Below are 20,315 nucleotides of genomic sequence, written 5' to 3'. Positions count from 1 at the left end.
TCAAAATATGAAAAATGAAAGAATTCCATCAAAATATAAAAAATGAAAGAATTTCATGCAGTTAAAGAAAAAAGATATCTTTGTCATCGGTTCACTGTGCCGCCTAGACTGTAAGACATTTGAAAGATAATTTAAAATAAGTTTACAGTAAAATTAGTAGTACAGTAAAATTAATAAATATAAAGATAAAGTTGTAAGTTTTAACATCATTTCAAGTCCATAAAAGTAGCTTATATTTTTTCAAAATAAAAGTTTTCCTTACACAGTTCAACGAATCGCTACTTACTTACATACTTGTTAGTTATACAACAGTTTAAAAAAACAATAGTTAATCACTTTAATTATTTACTTCTGCCTTTTTAGAGACATTTAAAATAAAGAGATAATGACCTATTATCAACTTGATCTAAGAAACAAATTCAATAATGTAGAAAAAAGTAAGATTATTTAAAATTGTAAAAGAAATGTTTTTCTTTTTTCTTAATACTGTTGAACAACGGTCGATTGTCAACATCATTAACTCATGTAAACAATTTGAATAGGTAAATATTTTGAGTTTATCGTTCTAAAAAAAATTATTTGTTTCATGGTTAGTGAACAGCAAATTTAAAGTTTAAAAAAAGAAGAAAAACCTCGTTTAAGTTGTGTCCATAAGACAGAGGTATTAAAAAAAAAAGCATAGGTCCTTTTTAAAAATAAACAAAAAAACGGATAATTACGACCCAGATGTAAATTCAAATGTATAAATACTTTTAAAACAACCTGCATTGGAATTTTAAATGCTTTAGTATTGTTTAAAGAAATAAATTACTCCAAATTGTAGAGAATTTTTCTTTAGTATGAAAACAGAAATAATTAAAAACTTTCAGGTTCGCGTAATTCAAATTCCTGCATTATCTTAAAATCACAAATACTTTTATTAGAATAATACTTCCATATCTCTAAAACAGGGGCTCAAATAAATTTTTTTGAGCATTGAAAACAATGGTTATAGGTAATGTTTCCTTGCATTGTTTATAAAAAATTTGCAGACTTTTTTTTAACAATTATTTTACTCATTATTACTTAATACCATAATTTTTGCCATTTACAATTATTTCATTCGTTATTTAATTGAGTAATTCGAGTAAATAAATAGATATGTTACATATTGTGCACTAAAATCTTTCCCTTTTTTTACGTTTGTTAAAATATTAATTTTATGCTTTCAAATATTATTTTAAACAAGGCTTTCTAACATTATATGAAAGATATAGGTATTCAAAATGGTAAATTAGGAACTAACAAGCATAAGTTCTCAATAATTCCAAATTAATTACATAAACATTTTAACTAAAATAACAACTTTAGTCAAAGACAACGATTCGTTGTACCTTTGCTTGCGCTTAGGAAGTCCGAAAATTCTTTTAGAAATTGCATGAAAATGTTGATGATGACCTCAGTTAAATTTAAATAAGTTCACAATTATTATTATTATTATTATTATAAATTTACTACGCTGCAATAGTTTGTTTTAAGTTTGTTAAAGCAATGATTAATATCATTGAGAAGTGATTATGTCCTGTAAATTCGAATAAACAAATAAAATTTGCACTACCTTGTTTTTTCTTTCTTATTAAAGCGGAAGTTGATTCAGAGGAGTTAATTCAAAATGAATGATTATCAACATTGATATATTATTAACTCATTTAAATTCGAGTATGTACATAAAAATTAGAGATTTGAAATAGTTTCTTTTTTTCTTGTGAAAGAAACTTGATCTACAGGAGTTAGTCTTACCTAAATGATTATCATCATTAATATATGATTAACTCACGTAAATTTGAATTCGTTCCTAAAAATTTGCAATTTTGTTTTTTATCTCATAACAGTGAAAGATGATCATCAGCAATTAATGCTATTTAAATAACTATCACCACTGATACATGATTAACTCACCTTGAATCAAATATGTACAGAAAAAATTTGTAATTTTCTTTTTTTTTTTTTTTTTTTTGTTCAAGCTTAACTTGATCAGAATTAGTTTGTCTTACCGAAATAATATCTTCATTCATATATTTGACTACCTCACTTTAATTCGAACGTGTATATGAAAATTTAAAATAATTTGTTTTTCTCCTGTTGGAACTTGACTTATATGAAATAATCCTACCTAAATAATTACACTCATTCATATATTTAATGACATCACGTTAATTCGAATAAGCATGTTAAAATTTAAAATAATTTGCCTTACTTTTGTTGAAGCTTGATCTACAGGAGTTGATCCTACCTGATTGATTATCATCATCGATACATGATTAATTCATGTAAATTCAAAAAAGTACATTAAGCTTTCAAAACTACCACAGTGAAATCTCAGTGCTTCTTAAAGCATTGGATTTATGTTTTCCGAAGAATGTATTTTCTAAAAGAAGCCTTGTTACTATCTCAACTAAAATCAACACAAATATACCTGATTGGTTATGATCATTGATATATGATAATGCCGAATTTACAAGAATTAAAGCTTGTAAAATAACTACAGTGTAATCATAGTGCTTGTTAAAGCAATGAATTTATGTTTTCCGAAGAATGTATTTTCTGAAAATAGCTTTGTTAGTCTCTCAACGAAAATCGACACAAATATACCTGATTGATTATCATCATTGATATATGATTATGTTGAATTTACAAGAATTAAACTTTTTAAAATAACTGCAGTGAAATCATAGAGCCTGTTAAAACACTAGATTTATGTTTTCTGAAGAATGTACTTTCTAAAAGTAGCCTTGTTAGGATCTCAACGAGAATCAACACAAATAAACTTTATTGTCAACAACAAGCCTCGTGGCACCAATAAAGCAAAACCACCAAAAAGAAACACTTTCCTTATTTTCTTGGCGTTTGTAATCACCCAAAAGCAAAGCCAACTACTTCGCCCCAAACTCAAGCACCACGAAAGATTAAATCTAAGCAATATTTGAACAACACTCTTCAGGTAAAGGAGGCATAAATATGGAAGAGGGACATAGTCTGGCGCCGTTTCAAACTCCAACAGCAAACAAGTGATAAAAATTTTCTTGGCCCTTCCATCCTCCATTTGTTTTACAGTCAATCTGCAAAACAAAGACAGGGGGGGGGGAGAAGTAACCCCAAAAAAAGACCACCTAGGCGTTCGAGAACTCTTTGGACAATTGCTCCAACAAATGTCGGCAGTGGGTGTCCGAATTAGATGTGTTTACCCAAAAACTGCTTACCTGGCGAGATTTTTATCTTGACGATTCAGGGAAAGTCCATCTATTTTAAAAGCTCTCAAGACAAGACTTAATCTGCGCGAAAAAAAAAATTGTTGTCTTCCAATTTCATTGCTACTTATCTCTGGTAGTTTGTTTTCCAACTCGACATGATTTCAGTGAAGGAATTCGTCAGTACAAGTAAAACATGGTTTGAATGAAAGTGCAAAGTTTCAGCCAAAAAGCAATCCTTCGATTTTTCTTAGAAGTAGCCTAAACTAAAAGGACAAAATTTTCAATTTTTTTTCTTGCATTTTTCTGGACTGATTGCGAAAAATATAAGCAATTTTGTGTGATACAGTTTAAAATTTTGTAAAAAGAAAGTCTAGAAATGTTTTCACCCTATTCAATTGTTTGATTCAATGTCTGCATACCTTATTTGGATATATTACATATCTGGATACATATACATTTCTATAACTAGAAGTCATGATTTAAGTGAAGACTAGAATATCTGAATGACTAGAATATATATATATATATATATATATATATATATATATATATATATATATATATATATATATATATATATATATATATATATATATATATATATATATATATATATATATATATACACACAAGTAAAATATCTAAGTTATGATACAGCTTGTACATGCAACAGCAAAATGTTTTATTGCCATGGAATTTAAACAATTTTTTTTTGTAATTTCATTCATTCAATTGTTTTTTTGGGTTTTTTTCGTGGTGTTTTACTGATTTAGTAAGCTCTAGTTTGCCCCTTTTTCGCCATTTAATTAATTTATTAATTATTTTATTTATCATTTTACTAATTATTTTATTAATTGATTAAATTTTAACTAATTTATTTTCATTTGAATATAATAAATCCACTTTTTAGTTGCTCATTATTTTGCAGAAATGCATTGCATATATATACAGAAATTGAACTTTAATTTCGACGAATTTCTGTAAGTAGACCCAGTGTTTTCCTATACCTTAACGTTAGAAAACAATAACCGTACTTTCAAAAGCTTCTTTTTTTCCTTTTTAAATTGCTATATTAGACAGAGAGGCGTTCTTCTTGTTATCTCCGACAAAACCTCAACACTAACACTTTGCTCTTGCAGCAAGATAAGTACCCATAAACTGTTTTTTTTTTTCTTCTCTTTTTCCCACCTTACAATACTCATCATTGTATATTCGATTAACTTTCAAAACAACGAAGTGCGAGCATAACAATTTTCTTTTTGAAATCGGAAACAAACATTATATAGTCAGTTTTCATGATAAGAAAATGTGGGAATAAAAACTCCAAAACAATGAATTATAAATAATGATCGATTTATATATATATATATATACATATATATATATATATATATATATATATATATATATATATATATATATATATATATATATATATATATATATATATATATATATATATATATATATATATATACAAATTAACATGAAAAACATGAATAAAATAAAAAATTAAATGGAACAGAAACAAGAATGGTAAAAGCAAATAGTCGTTATCAAGACACATCTATTGCTATAAATGCGATATTTCTGAATAAAGAATAATTATCCTAAGATAAAAATTATTCTTTATATGTGTCGATATCGCAAAAAACCTTATGTTGTAAAAAATCATGAAATCAAAGAAAAATGTAAAAAGAAATCAAACTTACCGGCGTGAATTAAAACGCGGTTTAGGTTTAAAAGTACAATAATAAAACAGTTAACAAAAATCGCGAAGATGTAAAATATTGGAAGTTGTGCTTATAGCTTGAATCAAATAAAATAAAATTAAAAAAATATATTTGATATATATATATATATATATATATATAGATTATAGCACAGCAAATAAATACAAAAAGGACAAAAAGTAAAAAGAGAAAATGAAGAAAATTAAGAAAATCATTAAGTTTAATTAACTGCGCATAAGCTGCAAGTATATAGAACTCAGAAAATGAATTAAGAATGTAGAGAGAAAAAAATTACAGAATAAAAGAAATTGGCCGGAAAAAAAGATATCTCTTCATTAGCTCACACGATTATATCCGTAAAAACGAGTGCTTTCTAATATTGTATCAATATAGCAAAAGTAAAACATATCAATACAATAGTGTGAGGAGCACTTAGAAAAATTTTTCAAACAAAATAGAATAGAGCACATTAAGTAAGAAATATCACGTAAAAAACAGAAAATAAAATGTAAAGAAAAAAATTGAACGGAACATAAAACGAAATATATAAAGCCGAATCTATAAAGCTTTATATATTTCGCCTTATGGCTTGTTCTGTTTTTTCTATACATTTTATTTATTGTTTTTTACGTGATATTTTTTACCTTATATAAATATATTACAAACCTACAATTTAAAATAGTGTAAACATATAGTAGCTAAAAGCAGTTAACTTTATTTAAGAGAAGTGAAATATTGCAGTAATGATATTCAAACATATCTTTAAATTTAAATAAATATTATTAAATTAGCCTTAATAAGTACATAAAATAAGTAAGAGTACTTAAAAATTGAAAATTAATAATTAAAGAAAATTTTTTACATTAATTTCCCTTAAAATGAAAATCGTATCAATTACAACAATAACGCATTAATAAAGTAAAATTTCCAAAATTGCGTAATAAAAAAACTGTTTTATCATAAATAGTTCTGAATATTAATGAAAAAAGTAGCGATATTTATGTATCAAAACTAGATTTATTTACCGCCATTTTGCAACTATGATATATTTCTGGAACATAACTTTATTTTAATGAAATATGCGTATTGAGTGGAAAATATTTTCTTGATCAAGTAAGTGTTTTCTTTTTCTTTGACATTGTGTTACTTTTATACAGAATTCCACAGAAAACTGAATTTAAATGAATCTTTACTGCAAGTTAATGTAAATTTAATGCTTCTACATATACGAAACGTGAGAATTGGTTAAACCATTCTCAATTTATGAATTGTTTATACTCTTAATCAAAAAAATTTTACTAACATTTATTAAAAACAAAAATAACATATTAAAAATAACTACAAATTATCATTCGCATTAAAAAAAAATTAACATTCGTATTAAAAAAAATCGCTTGAAAAAAAATTCATTTGCAGTAGAAACCTTATGAAAATAAAAATAATTCTTAACATTTTGCAGTTTGAATAACTTCAAAAATATATAAAAGCATTTAAAAAAATGCAAAAAAAGGAGGTGACCTCAAACTTAAGATTTGTTTGTAAGAACTTTAAATGAAGGAATGTTTTAAATCATTAAGTTCTTAACCAAATGTGATGTTAGAAAATTATCGTTTGCTCTCTCTTTTTTTTTAATGCAAGAGATTTTGTTCTGTTATGAATACCAATGAATTATTTAACAAACCATATTAACTGCCATTTAATAACAATACAAAGCAAAAATAAATTGGTTTCTACTTCCGCTTGATAATGAAACTGATGAATTTTCATCTCCCCCCCCCCCCCATTAATCCGCAGTTACTAACTGCTAGAGACGGAAGCAGGGATCGCGAAGAGATAGAAGTCACCAAAAACGATCAAGTTGCGCATGCGCGTGCTTGTTCACGCTTCAGCGGTCATTCAACGACAACAATGGCGTCACTCCTTGACCTTATTAACCCTGCTGGAGGGTGGGTTGACTTGGGGGTGGACGAAGCGGCCGATCATCAGCTACCAATTAGCCCAATTCGAAAATTTTATTATCCATTTGTTTGCGATCAGAAAGATGGAGCTTTTCGGTTATTCTTCAAGAATTCTATGGTTTCCAACATTTTATTTAAAAATATATTTTTTTTACTTTATGATGTTTATGTTTCACGAGTAACTTATATTTAAATTTTTCAATGTAAAGTGAAAGAGACTGCCCAAATATTACGTAAGCACGTTTTGGGAAATATTGATAAACTGCCTAGTTGCTTGAAAAAAGAAAAGAAAAAAAAAGCGAGTCATATACCACTTTCCATACTTACTTAAGAGAGTCACAACGCTCTTTTGTACCCCCTGTTTAATTTTGATTTTTATTATAATAATGAAATTGAAATTTTTGGATTGAATTCAAATGAAAGATGCATAGAACAAAAATGACTTTTTCATTCTTTAAGTCAAATTTATAAGTTGAATATTTTTAAGGAATCTTACCTTTCTGCCGTCAAAATACTTGAACTCTGAACTTTCTTTTATCTTACTTTTCGGTTCCTTTTCCAATACTATTTTTACTTTAGATTTTTCTGTTAATATTCTTTTTTTTTAAAAAAAAATATTGAAATTATGTGGATTATCGCATCTTACGTAATCCTTAGGTGCTTACGTAATAGAATGGTCTCGATGCACAACACTAGATCCTATGAGTTAGGAAAGCCCGGCCCCTTTTGAAGGCCCAAAAACCCACGATATAACCCAAAGTTTTTTTTTTTTTTTTTTTTTGCAAGCGGATGAATGATAAAATTGTGACTTAATTCATTTCAGTTGTTATAAACTCTATTAAAACTTCGAAGGAAATAAAAAGCTCAAAAGTAAAAAATAAATAAATAAATAAACAGAAATATCTAGGGAATTGAAAATATTATGACATAAAATTATCAGCCTCAAGACTATTAAAATATATTTTCGAAAGAGCAACAAAGTATCATATTTTGTATAGAGGAAAATATCTATTAAAAAGTAATTGTAACAAGGGACGTTAAATTCTTATCAATTATATATTATTAGGAGTGATATTTATTTATTTGTTCGCCAATTTTTCCCCAAAAGATATTTTGAAACCAAGAGGAAAGGAACGGAAGAAAAAAAAAATGACGAGAAAATTTTCACAAAAATGCGATTGGATCTCCGTCTGTTGCATTTTGAGGATAATTAAGTTTTGACAAACCAATAACGTGAAAAATCGGTATTCACAGAGAGTTATTATACAGTGAAGATGGGCGTTACTGGCGTTTCCCCACGGAAAATCGCTTTTGCACAGAATCAGCTTTTATGGACATAAACCGTTTTTTTATCGCGGCCAGCGATGAAAAAACGGTATATTAACGGTATACAAACGGTTAACGGCTTCATTTATAAGTAAATGGGGAACACAGCAAAATTATAATTTCATAAATTGAGCTCTACCGAAATATGATTGTCTTCCGAATTTGAGCTCTTCGATTTAAGTCTCACTCAGCTCTTAAATTGACTTCCCTGGAGCATTTATGATAATTCACGGGATGTTCCAGTAATAAAATGATAAAATTAGAACATTAGTGTTATAATAGTTACTATAACACTAATGGTTATAATTGTTCGAGCAATACTAAGGCACTACCAGATGATTTCTAATAGTTGACATGTATGTCCTAGTAATAAAGTGACTCAACTAGAACACTAGTGATAATAGTCATAAATGTCCAAGCAATAATAAGACACTACTAGAAATTTATGACACTTAACAGCATTATATGATAGTCATAAATGTTCAAGCAAGAATAGGAAATCAGTAGAAAATTTATGATAATTAACATGCAAGTTCTAGTAATAAAATGACACAATTAGAACATTAGTGATAATAATCATAAATGTTCAAGCAATACTAAGGCATTTTTAGAAGATTTATGATAGTTGGCATGTAGATTTTGATAATAAAATGACACAACAAGAATTCAAATGATAATTGTCATAAATGCTGTATCAATAGTTTGATTCGATAAATTTGTTTGTCATTATCACAAAACATAATACAGTTACACAAAATTTGAAGGAAAAAATACTTTTAAAGAAGTTAAAAAACATTTATCTGAATTGTTTTTTCGGATTTAGTTATTTTTATACCGAATTTTTAAGACTTGTGTTAAACATTAGAGTAATTGCAGTTTAAAATTTGGTTATGATTTAAAATTTTTCTATCTGAAAAGCAGTAATATTTTTTAAAATCAAAAATTTGATATATGCATATTAAATTTACAGTACTCACAAAATGATTAAAAATTAAGTACTTAAAGAAATTTTCAGTACACTTAAAATTATTTAAAACTTCATACTTAATGCAATTTTGTATAAACAACTGTTTGATTTATTGTATGAGATTTCATTGCACCTAAAATTATTGAAAACTTCTTACTTAATTTATTTTTCACAAACTATGATTTATTGCATACGATTTCAGTGCGCATAAAAGTATTCAAAACTTCATACTTCAATGTAATTTTCATAAACTTTGATTTACTATGAACCTTAAATTATTTAAATCTGCGTACGTGACGAAATTTTCAAAAGTTTCATTTACCGTTCATAATTTATTTACCGTTTAGTTGTAAAACACGCGTATTCATGGTTGAATTCGCATCATATATATCCTGCATTATAAATGAATTGAAACGATTGAATCTAATTAAACAAGATAAATCCTTTTTTTTTCCTTGGAAAAAAAAATGAGTAGTATAAATTATTATGTTTCTCTAAATTAAACGTGTTTCAGAATTTTAAATTTTAGCACTAACGATAATTTTGTTGTTATCTGAGTATAATTCTGCTGCCAATTGTGGAATTCCGAACGGATGTAATATTCTGAATTACAAATTAAGTTATTTCTGTTGAACTCAAACTTTAAATAGCTTTTCGCTTTGCTAATCAGATGAATAACAAAAAATCGCCATTTTCTTGTTATAACATGTAAATTTTTGCCCGGATTCCGTAATCTATATTGTCTATACAACAATCCAATATCGACGGAGCTATTGAATTCGCGATATTTTTTCTTCTTCTTATTTATCATTTCCAGAGCGGTCATAGCGTACGGATTGAGAATACATTTTTACCACCTAACAATAGAATTCTCATAGATGAGAAAAAGGGGGAAAGAATATTAAACGATCGAAACCAGGCATTATTTCCGCAAAAAAACTCGCGGAAGACCGAAATCGCGCAGCCGCGTTTCCTCAATTAGAAATGGGGACCGACACCGTTAAGATGGTCGATGAAGATTTTCAAGACCAAACAAGCATGTAAGGAAGGCGACAACAGCACTTGAATATAAATCGCTCAACCATTGTTTCGAATAAGTTCAATTAACCAATTCAATGTCTTTACAATGACAACTATTGGATGTAATTTTTTCGTCTAGGTCGAGTTAGCAAGCCTGGTCAAAGTTGAGAGGAGAAATTAGCATTGAAAGAAGTAACCTTTCGAAAAAATATATATATACCTTTAGTAGTTTGGCAACATCAAACTGCTCATGACACTAATCGGTAGAAATACGATGTAATTGATATTGGATTTTAATTGAAGTCATCCATCTTAATTAGAGAGGGCCGTCACTTTGTCGCGTTGCGTACATTCAACGCGTTGCAGATTAATATCTATTAGTGTTATTATCATTTGTAGCTACCGATTGTGCTGTCATTATGGAGCGGAAGACAAAATTGCAATGAATATTATCGATTGACTTATTATTTAGAGGAGCTATTGTCTTTTAAATGTTTATATAAGAAGCTACGCTATTAGAAATTTTGCTGCGCTTTGAACCATAATATAATTTAAATCGCAACGACATAGTTGAACCTACACTTCCCAAATATAAGAAACTATATTGTTGAAAATTTTGAAGCGTGTTGAAGTATAAAAAATTTCAATTCCCAACAACTTTAATTTAGAACTATGTTGAGCCTACCCTACACTAATATAAGAAAATACATTGTTAAAAAACTTGAATCACGTTAAACCATAATATAATTCAAGTCCAACAACCTTAATTTAGAACTATCTTGGGCCAACACTACTCTACACTAATATAAGAAACTACAATGTTCGAAATTTTGAAGCGTGATAAACTACAATATAATTCAACTTCACTGCAACCTTCATTTGGAGCTAAATTGAACCACATTTATCATACTTCCTAAACTTAATTTCACAATACTTTGGTTCAACTCAAACAAAAGCGTAGCACAAATGGACACTTTTTTTAAATTTGCACCCTATTTTGATTTTAGGTATCCTTTTCACGGTTGAATGTCCATCCGATTTTTCTGAGTGTCATGGATCTTTTTGGTCGATTTATTTGAAAACTAAGTTATATTTATGGGATGATGTTTCTTATTTTCAGACAATTAATAACATATTCAACATTTCCTCAAAAGTTTTTGTTTGTTAAACATTGTTTGAATAAAAGATAAGCATTCCTCTGAAATTATATTCATAGATGTTACAACTATTACAGTATTGCTTTATACTCAAACTTTAATTGCCACACTGTATCGGATTTAAATTGATACTATATAAATCACATGTTATAAGATTGTTATTTCTGTCATAGTTATTTTTTCAGGTTTGAAAATATTTTAAAAGCAGTTACCGAAAAGTATTTATTTAGCTAAAAATAATAACCGTGTAAAGAAAATATAAAGTAAAAATATAGATTAAGAGTTAACAGTACTGTTGTAAATCTGGAATCACTATCTGCAAGAAAGTTTAAAAAAAAAAAATTTAAATGTTAGCTCCTATTAAAAAATTTAGTTAAGTTAGCTCAACTTAGTTACATTAATTTTTTTTCAGAAAATAAATAAATGAACTGTAGTTTTTTTCTTTTTCTCCTACGTATTATTAATTGTGGTAGTCACAAATGTATTAATCTCATTAATCTATTAATCCTATTAATCGAGATAGATAAACCACTTAATTTTCAATTGGATGTTCCAGGTGTCTTGAAATTTTTATGATTTTCTTTTTATCTTCCACTGAGCGATCTTTTTATATGAAAACGTAGATTTATCTATAACCAATTCGTTAACAACTTGACTTTTTATTTCTCTGAATTTTAATAATCTATGCTTTTAAGAGAACATTTAAGGGGTGAGCTGACTTTATTTACTTATTACTTTTTCAATACCTGTGTTGCCTTCACTTTAGACACATAAATTGATTAATTAACGCTTTCTAAGTTATTAATATCATATGGTATTTCGCTTTTTTCTTACCTCAAATATTTTATGCAGCAATTTTTTAAAAGAATCTAAAAATACCCACCTTTTGCATTCGAGTGCTCATTCTCGTTAATTTTTATCATTAATCGATCATATGTATGACAATTTTACACTTTGAAAAGTGTAAAATTTTTTCGTGAAAAAAGTGTAAAATGAAAAAAGTGTTTTGAAAAGTGTAAAATTTTTGAAAAGTGCTTTTAAAAGTGCAAAATAACTTTCGTTTGACAAAATTTTCTCAGACTAAGCGTAAAAAATCACAGACTAAGTGTTAAAAAACACCTAACATGAAACGTTCAAAAATATATTGCACAAAAATAAATTTAAAAAAAAACTTATATTCAACTAGTAATCATACAATTGTATATATTGATATCAAGCTATTATAAATTCTATGTCAAAATATTACACAATTTCTTATCGTATACATTAATATTACTTTTGAATTTTGAAATCTGAATATATAAATATATATTTATCGTTTTTTTAATCTAATAAAGTTTGTATTTAGTCTATTAAATCAAATTGTAGTTCTGATAAAAAATATGCAGTTCTCTCTGACATTTTAATATAAAAATCAAATTTCTGATCAATCTGTACCGTAATTTATATTAATGCATTTTTTAAACATAATATGAACAATTAGGCAAAAAAAAAATTATCAACCTCCAAACACGTTCCCATAAATGTCTTATTAAAGTCACATACTCTGCTTTTTTTTTATTTTAGCATATTTTCTAGAGAGGAATAGTTAGTTGGGTTTGATTATCAGTTGGTAGCAGGCAAACGTTGTTGCCAAAGTTGTCACTGCACTAAAAAAATTTTTTAAACTATTTAAATATTCGAGACAAAGTATGGTGAGAAAATAAAAATGAGTTTTACACGCCCCATTGTAAATGGACGAAACGTGGGGGTAAAAGCGTAATGATTTTAAACGTAATAATTTATTGCATAATATTTTTTTAAGTAGTAAAATTGAATTTTGAATAAATTGTAGGTAATGAGAGGTCATACTATTAGTAGTACAGAAATATTCGGTAATAAACGAAAAATTAGAGAAAAAAGGGAGTAAACGTAACATTATGAAATGAAAGGAAGTTGCCAGATAGTAAAACATTAACACCAAAATTTTAAATTCATAAAACTTTGGCATATCCACTCAAAACCAGTTCCAAGATTCATCCTTCACTTAGATAAATGGATAGTTAATTAAAAAAATTAATAGATTATTTAATAGATAATCCAAAAAAATGGATAGATAATTCAAAAAATGGATAGATAATTTTTAAAAATGGATAGATAATTCAAAAAATGATAGATAATTAAAAAAAAATTGATGGATAATTCCCTTTATATAATACAAAAAAGTGGTAATAAATTCAATTCATTCTTTATATTTGTTTAGAATAGAGATAGCTATCTTTTCCTGATTAATGTGCCAGTTAAATTACGGTTTATTATTTTAACTTGTTGCTGACATATGCTAGTTTGTGTTGCCATTTTCTATTTTTCTTTTTAAAAAATATTTAAATCTTTCTATTTTGATTTCAAATCAAATCAAAACAATTATTTTTGCATATTAATTATTCTCTTGTTTCAAATGCAAATCGAATAAATATCATTTTAAAAGTATTTCAAATTAATATTAAGCTAATGTAAAATATCCTATATCCCTTCGTGCTAAACATTAAAATGAAATTGAGATGAATACGTTTTTTAATATTCTGAATATTTATAGCACGAAAAATCAGATATTTCAATACAATTCAAAATTTATTATTAATTGCTCTTATTTTTTTGATTAAGAAATGATGATTTTCTTAAAAAGCTTCACTAATTTAGATTTTCACTTTTCAAAATATACTTCTTAAATATTGTAAATGTATGCTACAATATTACATTTAAAAACTTTATACATTATTCCAATAATTCATGAACTTTATTCATTAATCCCAATTATTCAAAAGCTTCATAAATTTATCTCAATTATTAAAAAATTTCATGCACTATTCCCAATTGTTCCAAAAGGTTCGTACATTAATCCCAATTAATCGAAAACTTCATACATTTATCTCAATTATTCAAAATATTCATATGCTAATCTCGATTATTCAAAACCTTCGTACATTATTCCCAATTATTCAAAAATTTAATACTCTATCCTAATTACTCAAAAGCTTCATACATGAATTCTAATAAGTGCGACACTTGTTTATGAACCATGCCATATTTGAATCATAACTTGTTCTTAATAACTTTGTCTTCGAATTTCAATTGACTCACTAAAACTTTTACGATGAGAATAATTTTCTTGTGAATTACTAAATGAATACTGGCTATATGAACCTTTACTACGTGATTTAATAGATTTAAATTAACTGTCCACCAGCACTTTATAATTTTTTTTTATTAGAATTTTGTTCTAATAAAAACACTTATCGAAAAAGTAAAGGTTTATCTCTTAATATTTTGTCTCCGAATTCAATTTGTCGATGTCTACGTGAATCACTAAAACTTTTACTATGAGATTAATCTACCTGTGAATTACTACATGAATTACTGACAATATGTTTACGCTATTTAGAGCTACATGAACAATTACTGCATGATTAATGGCTACATTAATTATTTCTCGGATCAATGGACATGACCCACTCACCATGATAACCGATAATTCCTAAATGGCTACATGAATTATTATTATTATTACATACTACTACCTTTTGTTTCGTGACTAAAGGCTAAATTAACTATTTTTACTGTGCAATCAATATGTCAATAAATATGTTAAGGAAAACTTAAACTAGTATCATATTGTACAAAATTGATGGATATTTAAACTATTACTACGTAATCAATACTTCAATAAATAATCTAAGGGATATTGTAAAATACTATCATGCAATAAAAAATGTGTAGCTACTTTAACTATGTATTAAGTATTTCAATAAATATGCTAGGAAAACTAGAACTAGTATCATACTATAAATTCACGGCTTCTTGAACTATTACTATGTAATCAATATTTCAATAAATATGCTAAGGGAAACTGGAACTTGTCTCATACAATACAAAATTGATGGCTTTAAGCTATTACTATGTAATCAATATTTCATAAATATGGTAAGGAAAATGAGACTAGTATATTATTATTAATATATGCAATATAGTCTCATTTTTCTTACCATACAGTATACTATGCAAAGTTGATGGCTATTTAAACTATTACTATGTAATCAATATTTCATAAATATTGTAAGGAAAATTAAGCAAGTATCACACTATGCAAAGTTGATGGCTATTTAAACTATTAATATGTAATCAATATTTCATTAATATGGTAAGGAAATTGAAACTAGTATCATACTATACAAAATTGATGGCTAATTAAACTATTACTACGTAATCAAAATTTCATCAATATGGTAAAGAAAGTGAAACAAGTATCATAGTATACAAAGTTGATGGCCATTTTCACTATAACTATGTAATCAATATTTCAATAAATATGCCAATACAAAATTTATGGCTCCTTGAACTATAACTATTTAATGAATATTTCTGTAAATATGGTAAAAAAAAAACTGATATTAGTACATTAGTACCATGCTATACAGAATTTATAACTATTTTACCTATTACTTTGCAATCAATATTTTAATAAATATGCTAAGGAAAACAGGAACTAGTATCATACTAAACAAAATTGATGGCTATATTAAATAGGCAAAGCAAAGTAAATGCAATAAATATGCCAAAGAAAACTGGAACTAGTATTTTACTTCGCAAAATAGATGGCTACTTACTACGTAGTCAAAAGCAATTACTATGTAACCAATCATAACTATTACTATGTAACCAATCATAACTATTACTATGTAATCAAAAGCTGTATAAACTATGACTGTATAATAAATGATCTTTGGAAATATAACTGCATAATAAATGGCTACTCAAACTAAAGGCTGCAGGAATTAAGATTACCATAATAGCAAATATTTCAATAAATATGTCAATTAATTCCGAAACTAACATCATGCTAAATAAAATAAGTAGCTACTCGAATTATTACCATATAATCAATAAGATAAAGTAAAATTCTATAGTAATTGCAGCACGAATTATTACTACATGATCAATTACTACACGAATATTTACTGGGGGATTAAAAGCTACTTGAAAACTGATCACCCCAAAAACCAATTTTTTTAGTTAATACACGAGAAAAAATGGGAACTAGTAAGCTTCAAGTATTCGAAAACCTGTTAAATGATGTTAGGAGATAAAAATTAAAATGTACAATAAAGTAGATTTTCATATATGTAGCCCCAGAAAATATAAGCTCGAAAAAAAGATGGATGTAAAGAAAGAGAAAAAAATGGAATATATAATGAAGAAAGGAACTATTTTTCTTTCGAGATTAATTTTACAAAGAAACATTAAATTCAAATATATTTCAAATGCTTACCTGGGTGGTTGCAGTTGATCCGTTATAACCAAATTGGGGACATGACATTTTCAAGACAGATGGACAGTCATACGTATGGATGTCCGGTCGTCCGGTTCTCCAGGAAATCCATTAGAAGTCCATACAATGTGTCTCTCTTTTTTTTTAAAAATTTATTTATTTTTACCACACTAGGTTTCTGAAGTCAATTCGTTTCATTAAGCCATGCAATTACGAACGCAATATTGATTCATCAATATGAATATTTTTTCTGGGTCTGCAATAAGGATAACAATCGTATATCACAATCAGAAAATATTGTTTTCGTTTTTAGAATCTTTTCCACTTTTTTTTTTGCGTCGAAATAAACGAATCGGAAGTTAATTGAATTCCAAACTATAAGACCCGATTTGTGAGTAGTAAAAAAAGATCAGCGCAAATGTCGATTATAAAAATCAGCAGCGTCAGAAACAATAATTTTTCATTTATTTTTTCTTCTTCCAACGTGGTCGGCGAAAAACTCGATAGACGGGAATAGATTGTGTGCGATCCGTAAATTCACTCCATTCGACTGCCGGCTGATCGAGTCGCTCACAGTCGGCGGTAGTCATAGACCACGCCCTCAACTCTATGATTGCCTCTTCTGAATCGACGAACGGAAACCTTCCATCTCTCAAACTTTCCTTTTATTGGTTAGATTAGCCGGTGAGTGACAGATATTAGAGCCAATGGGGAAGTCTCTCTTACGGATGCTTACAGAAGTTCTGGTGTGTGCCTCGTCAATTGCAAGAACAAATGAGTATAAATGTTTAGGGCAGAGTTTGTGGTGGTGTCGAAACAGTGCACCCTGATGATACGGGATGGTTTAATCCTTGTTCCTTTTCGCCCCCCCCCCTCATTGGACATGAGGGTAAGTCAGCTACTATGTTGGGGGGGGGGGAACTAATAGGGAAGTGCAATCACCTTTAATACCATTTATAAAAGGGTGTTTTCTAGGAGAATATTGCTCAGTTTTTCTGATAGGGTTCACACTATTGTAAAAATGTCCAGATGATCCGATACTATGGTTCAATTCAAACAAAAACGAGGTTCCATTTAACATCTTCTTAAGTTTGCAGTAAATTTGCATGGTTGGCGTTCTAAGTTTAGTTTTTTTTTTTTTTTTTGAATATGTTTATGTGTGCTGTTGTGAATATGTTTAATTGATTGGAGCTATATAGGACCAATTATGATAAGGTTTTTAAAATTGTGGTTGAACCGAGCTATATAAGAACTAATATGATAACGATTTTAAATTTGTTGTGATTGAGTAAAACTAAATGAAAACAAATTTGTATATATATATATATATATATATATATATATATATATATATATATTAAAATTGTTTCATTGAACTAATTTATTAGTTTCATAGAGTTTCGTTCGTGGCAAATATAGTGACATTCATAGTTTCATTGAAAGCATATACATATAGTGGCATTTATAGAGTTTCATTGGTGGCATATATATAAAGACATTAATTGAGTTTCATTGATGACGTATAAATTATATAGTAGCATTCATAGTTTCATTAGTGGCAAATAAATAGCAATCACAGAGTTTCATTTGTAGCACATATAAATCACCATTTATAGAGTTTCATTAGTGGCATAATTATAGTGGTATTCATAAAGCTTTTAGTTTCATTTGTAGCATACATAAATTAGCATTTATAGGGTTTCATTAGTGGCATTATTATAGTGGTATTCATAAAGCTTTTAGTTTCATTTGTAGCATACATAAATTAGCATTTATAGGGTTTCATTAGTGGCATTATTATAGTGGTATTCATAGAGTTTCATTGGTGGCATATAAATAGCATTCATAACGTTTCATTCGTAGTGCACGTAAATTAGCATTTAGAGAATTTCATCAGTGGCATAATTATAGTGGTATTCATAGAGTTTATAGTTTCATCAGTGGCATATATAGTGGTATTCATAGAGTTTCATTGGTGGCATACATATAGCATTCATAGAGTTTCATTCGCAACACGCGTAAATTAGAATTTATAGAGTTTCATTATTGGCATAATTATAGTGGCATTCACAGAGTTTACAGTTTCATTAGTGGCACATATAGTGACATTCATAATTTCATTGGAAGCACATATATAGTGGCATTCATAGAGTTTTATTGGTGGCATAATTATAGTGGCATTCATAGAGTTTATAGTTTCATTGGTGGCATATATAGTAACATTCATAGTTTCAGTGGACGCACATATAAAGTGGTATTCATAGAGTTTCATTGGTGGCATACAAATAGCATTCATAACGTTTCATTCGTAGCACACATAAAATAGCATCTATAGAGTTTCATTATCGGCATAATTATAGTGGTATTCATAGAGTTTGTAGTTTCATTAGTGGCATATATAGTGGTATTCATAAAGTTTTATTGGTGTCAAACACAGTGGCATTCATGATAATTCATTTGTGGGAAATGGATGGCCTGATGAGCTGCGTTATTGCGTTTTTATGGTGCTCGATGAGCTTAGTTTGTTATTGCGTTTGAGAAGCGTCGCTAAAAGGGATATAATTATAATTATTTTTTTTAATTAATTCTCTTTTATATTTATTACGCAAATGACCAGTTAAGGGTTTAAAATAACTTCTAATAAAAATCTAGCGTCTAATTAACAAAATTAAATGATCTCTAATCAGATAATTTTGCACATTGTCGTTGCGTTAGTTATTATTTTTTTTAATTCAGAATATTAATCATTACAAATTATGTTTAATTAACTATGGATAGTAAACTGACAACTTATTCGAGCTTTAGACAGGAATTCTTCTAGTTTTTAGTTTAAAATGGTTTGGAAATTTATGATTTAAACATTTGATTAAGAGTTTAAGGAGTTTAACTAAGGATAATTCTGAATATTCAAACATAAAAATAGTTCAAAAATGTATGCAAAAAATATAACATAACATTCATCTATTTTTTGATGGTGGCAAAATTTTTAATAAAGAAATAGTTTCCTTTCCAGTTAAAAATTCACTAACAATATCAATATTGTGGAGTGCTGAATCACCTGTGTTTTTAGTTCGAAAACTGATTTAATAGTAAAAAGGTTCATCATTGTTTAAATATTTTTACTGTAACTGTACAAAATTCAAATTGCGTACTATACATATGTATATATAAAGGCTGAAGATGTAATAAAGGGTGACTAGGACACGCTAAGTCTGTCGGGTCACAAAGTTCTCTATTTTCCAGTAACAAATTATACCTCTAAGGGTACTGTATTGGAGATTGATCGCTCACTGGTTCAGATCAAAATTACGATCTGTGGATGAATGAATGGATGTATGAATGGATCCACCATATAAAGGATGACGTATGGCAGAAGTTGAATATTTGAACCGAAAATGAGGCCACTGGAGAACAAGAACAATCGCATCCCCAGTGCTCATCTGGCCTACGACAACAACAACAAACAGCATAACAAAGAAAACAAGACAAATCATTCACACACACACACACACACACACACACAAAAAAGATAAGAAAACGATAAAAATTAAAAAGGTTCGTGTAACAAAAAAATGAAAATATTGGTAAGAAAAAATTACATTTTTTAAAAAATTAATTG

At 27.8% G+C, this 20,315-nt stretch overlaps 1 protein-coding gene across 3 annotated transcripts in view; it reads right to left on the bottom strand.

Annotated features, from left to right (window-relative positions):
• The window catches only part of LOC107437851 (uncharacterized), a 168,665-nt gene that overhangs the window by 94,321 nt on the left and 54,029 nt on the right, over nucleotides 1-20,315 (bottom strand). The window contains exon 1 of one of the 3 annotated variants that reach the window (XM_021146649.4): nucleotides 16,697-17,317. The exons of the other annotated variants lie outside the window; for them this stretch is intronic. Coding sequence (XP_021002308.1) covers nucleotides 16,697-16,744 — 48 coding nt within the window. The 5' untranslated portion in view covers nucleotides 16,745-17,317. Of the gene's footprint in view, nucleotides 1-16,696; nucleotides 17,318-20,315 lie in introns of those variants that run through there. 3 annotated transcript variants of the gene reach the window in all.

This window comes from Parasteatoda tepidariorum, chromosome 7 (genome assembly GCF_982258835.1).
Source record: "Parasteatoda tepidariorum strain Cologne lab strain chromosome 7, Ptep-v5.0, whole genome shotgun sequence".
Taxonomy (NCBI): domain Eukaryota; kingdom Metazoa; phylum Arthropoda; class Arachnida; order Araneae; family Theridiidae; genus Parasteatoda; species Parasteatoda tepidariorum.
The sequence above is the reverse complement of the archived record's forward strand: the minus strand, read 5'-3'. Positions and strand labels throughout refer to the sequence as shown.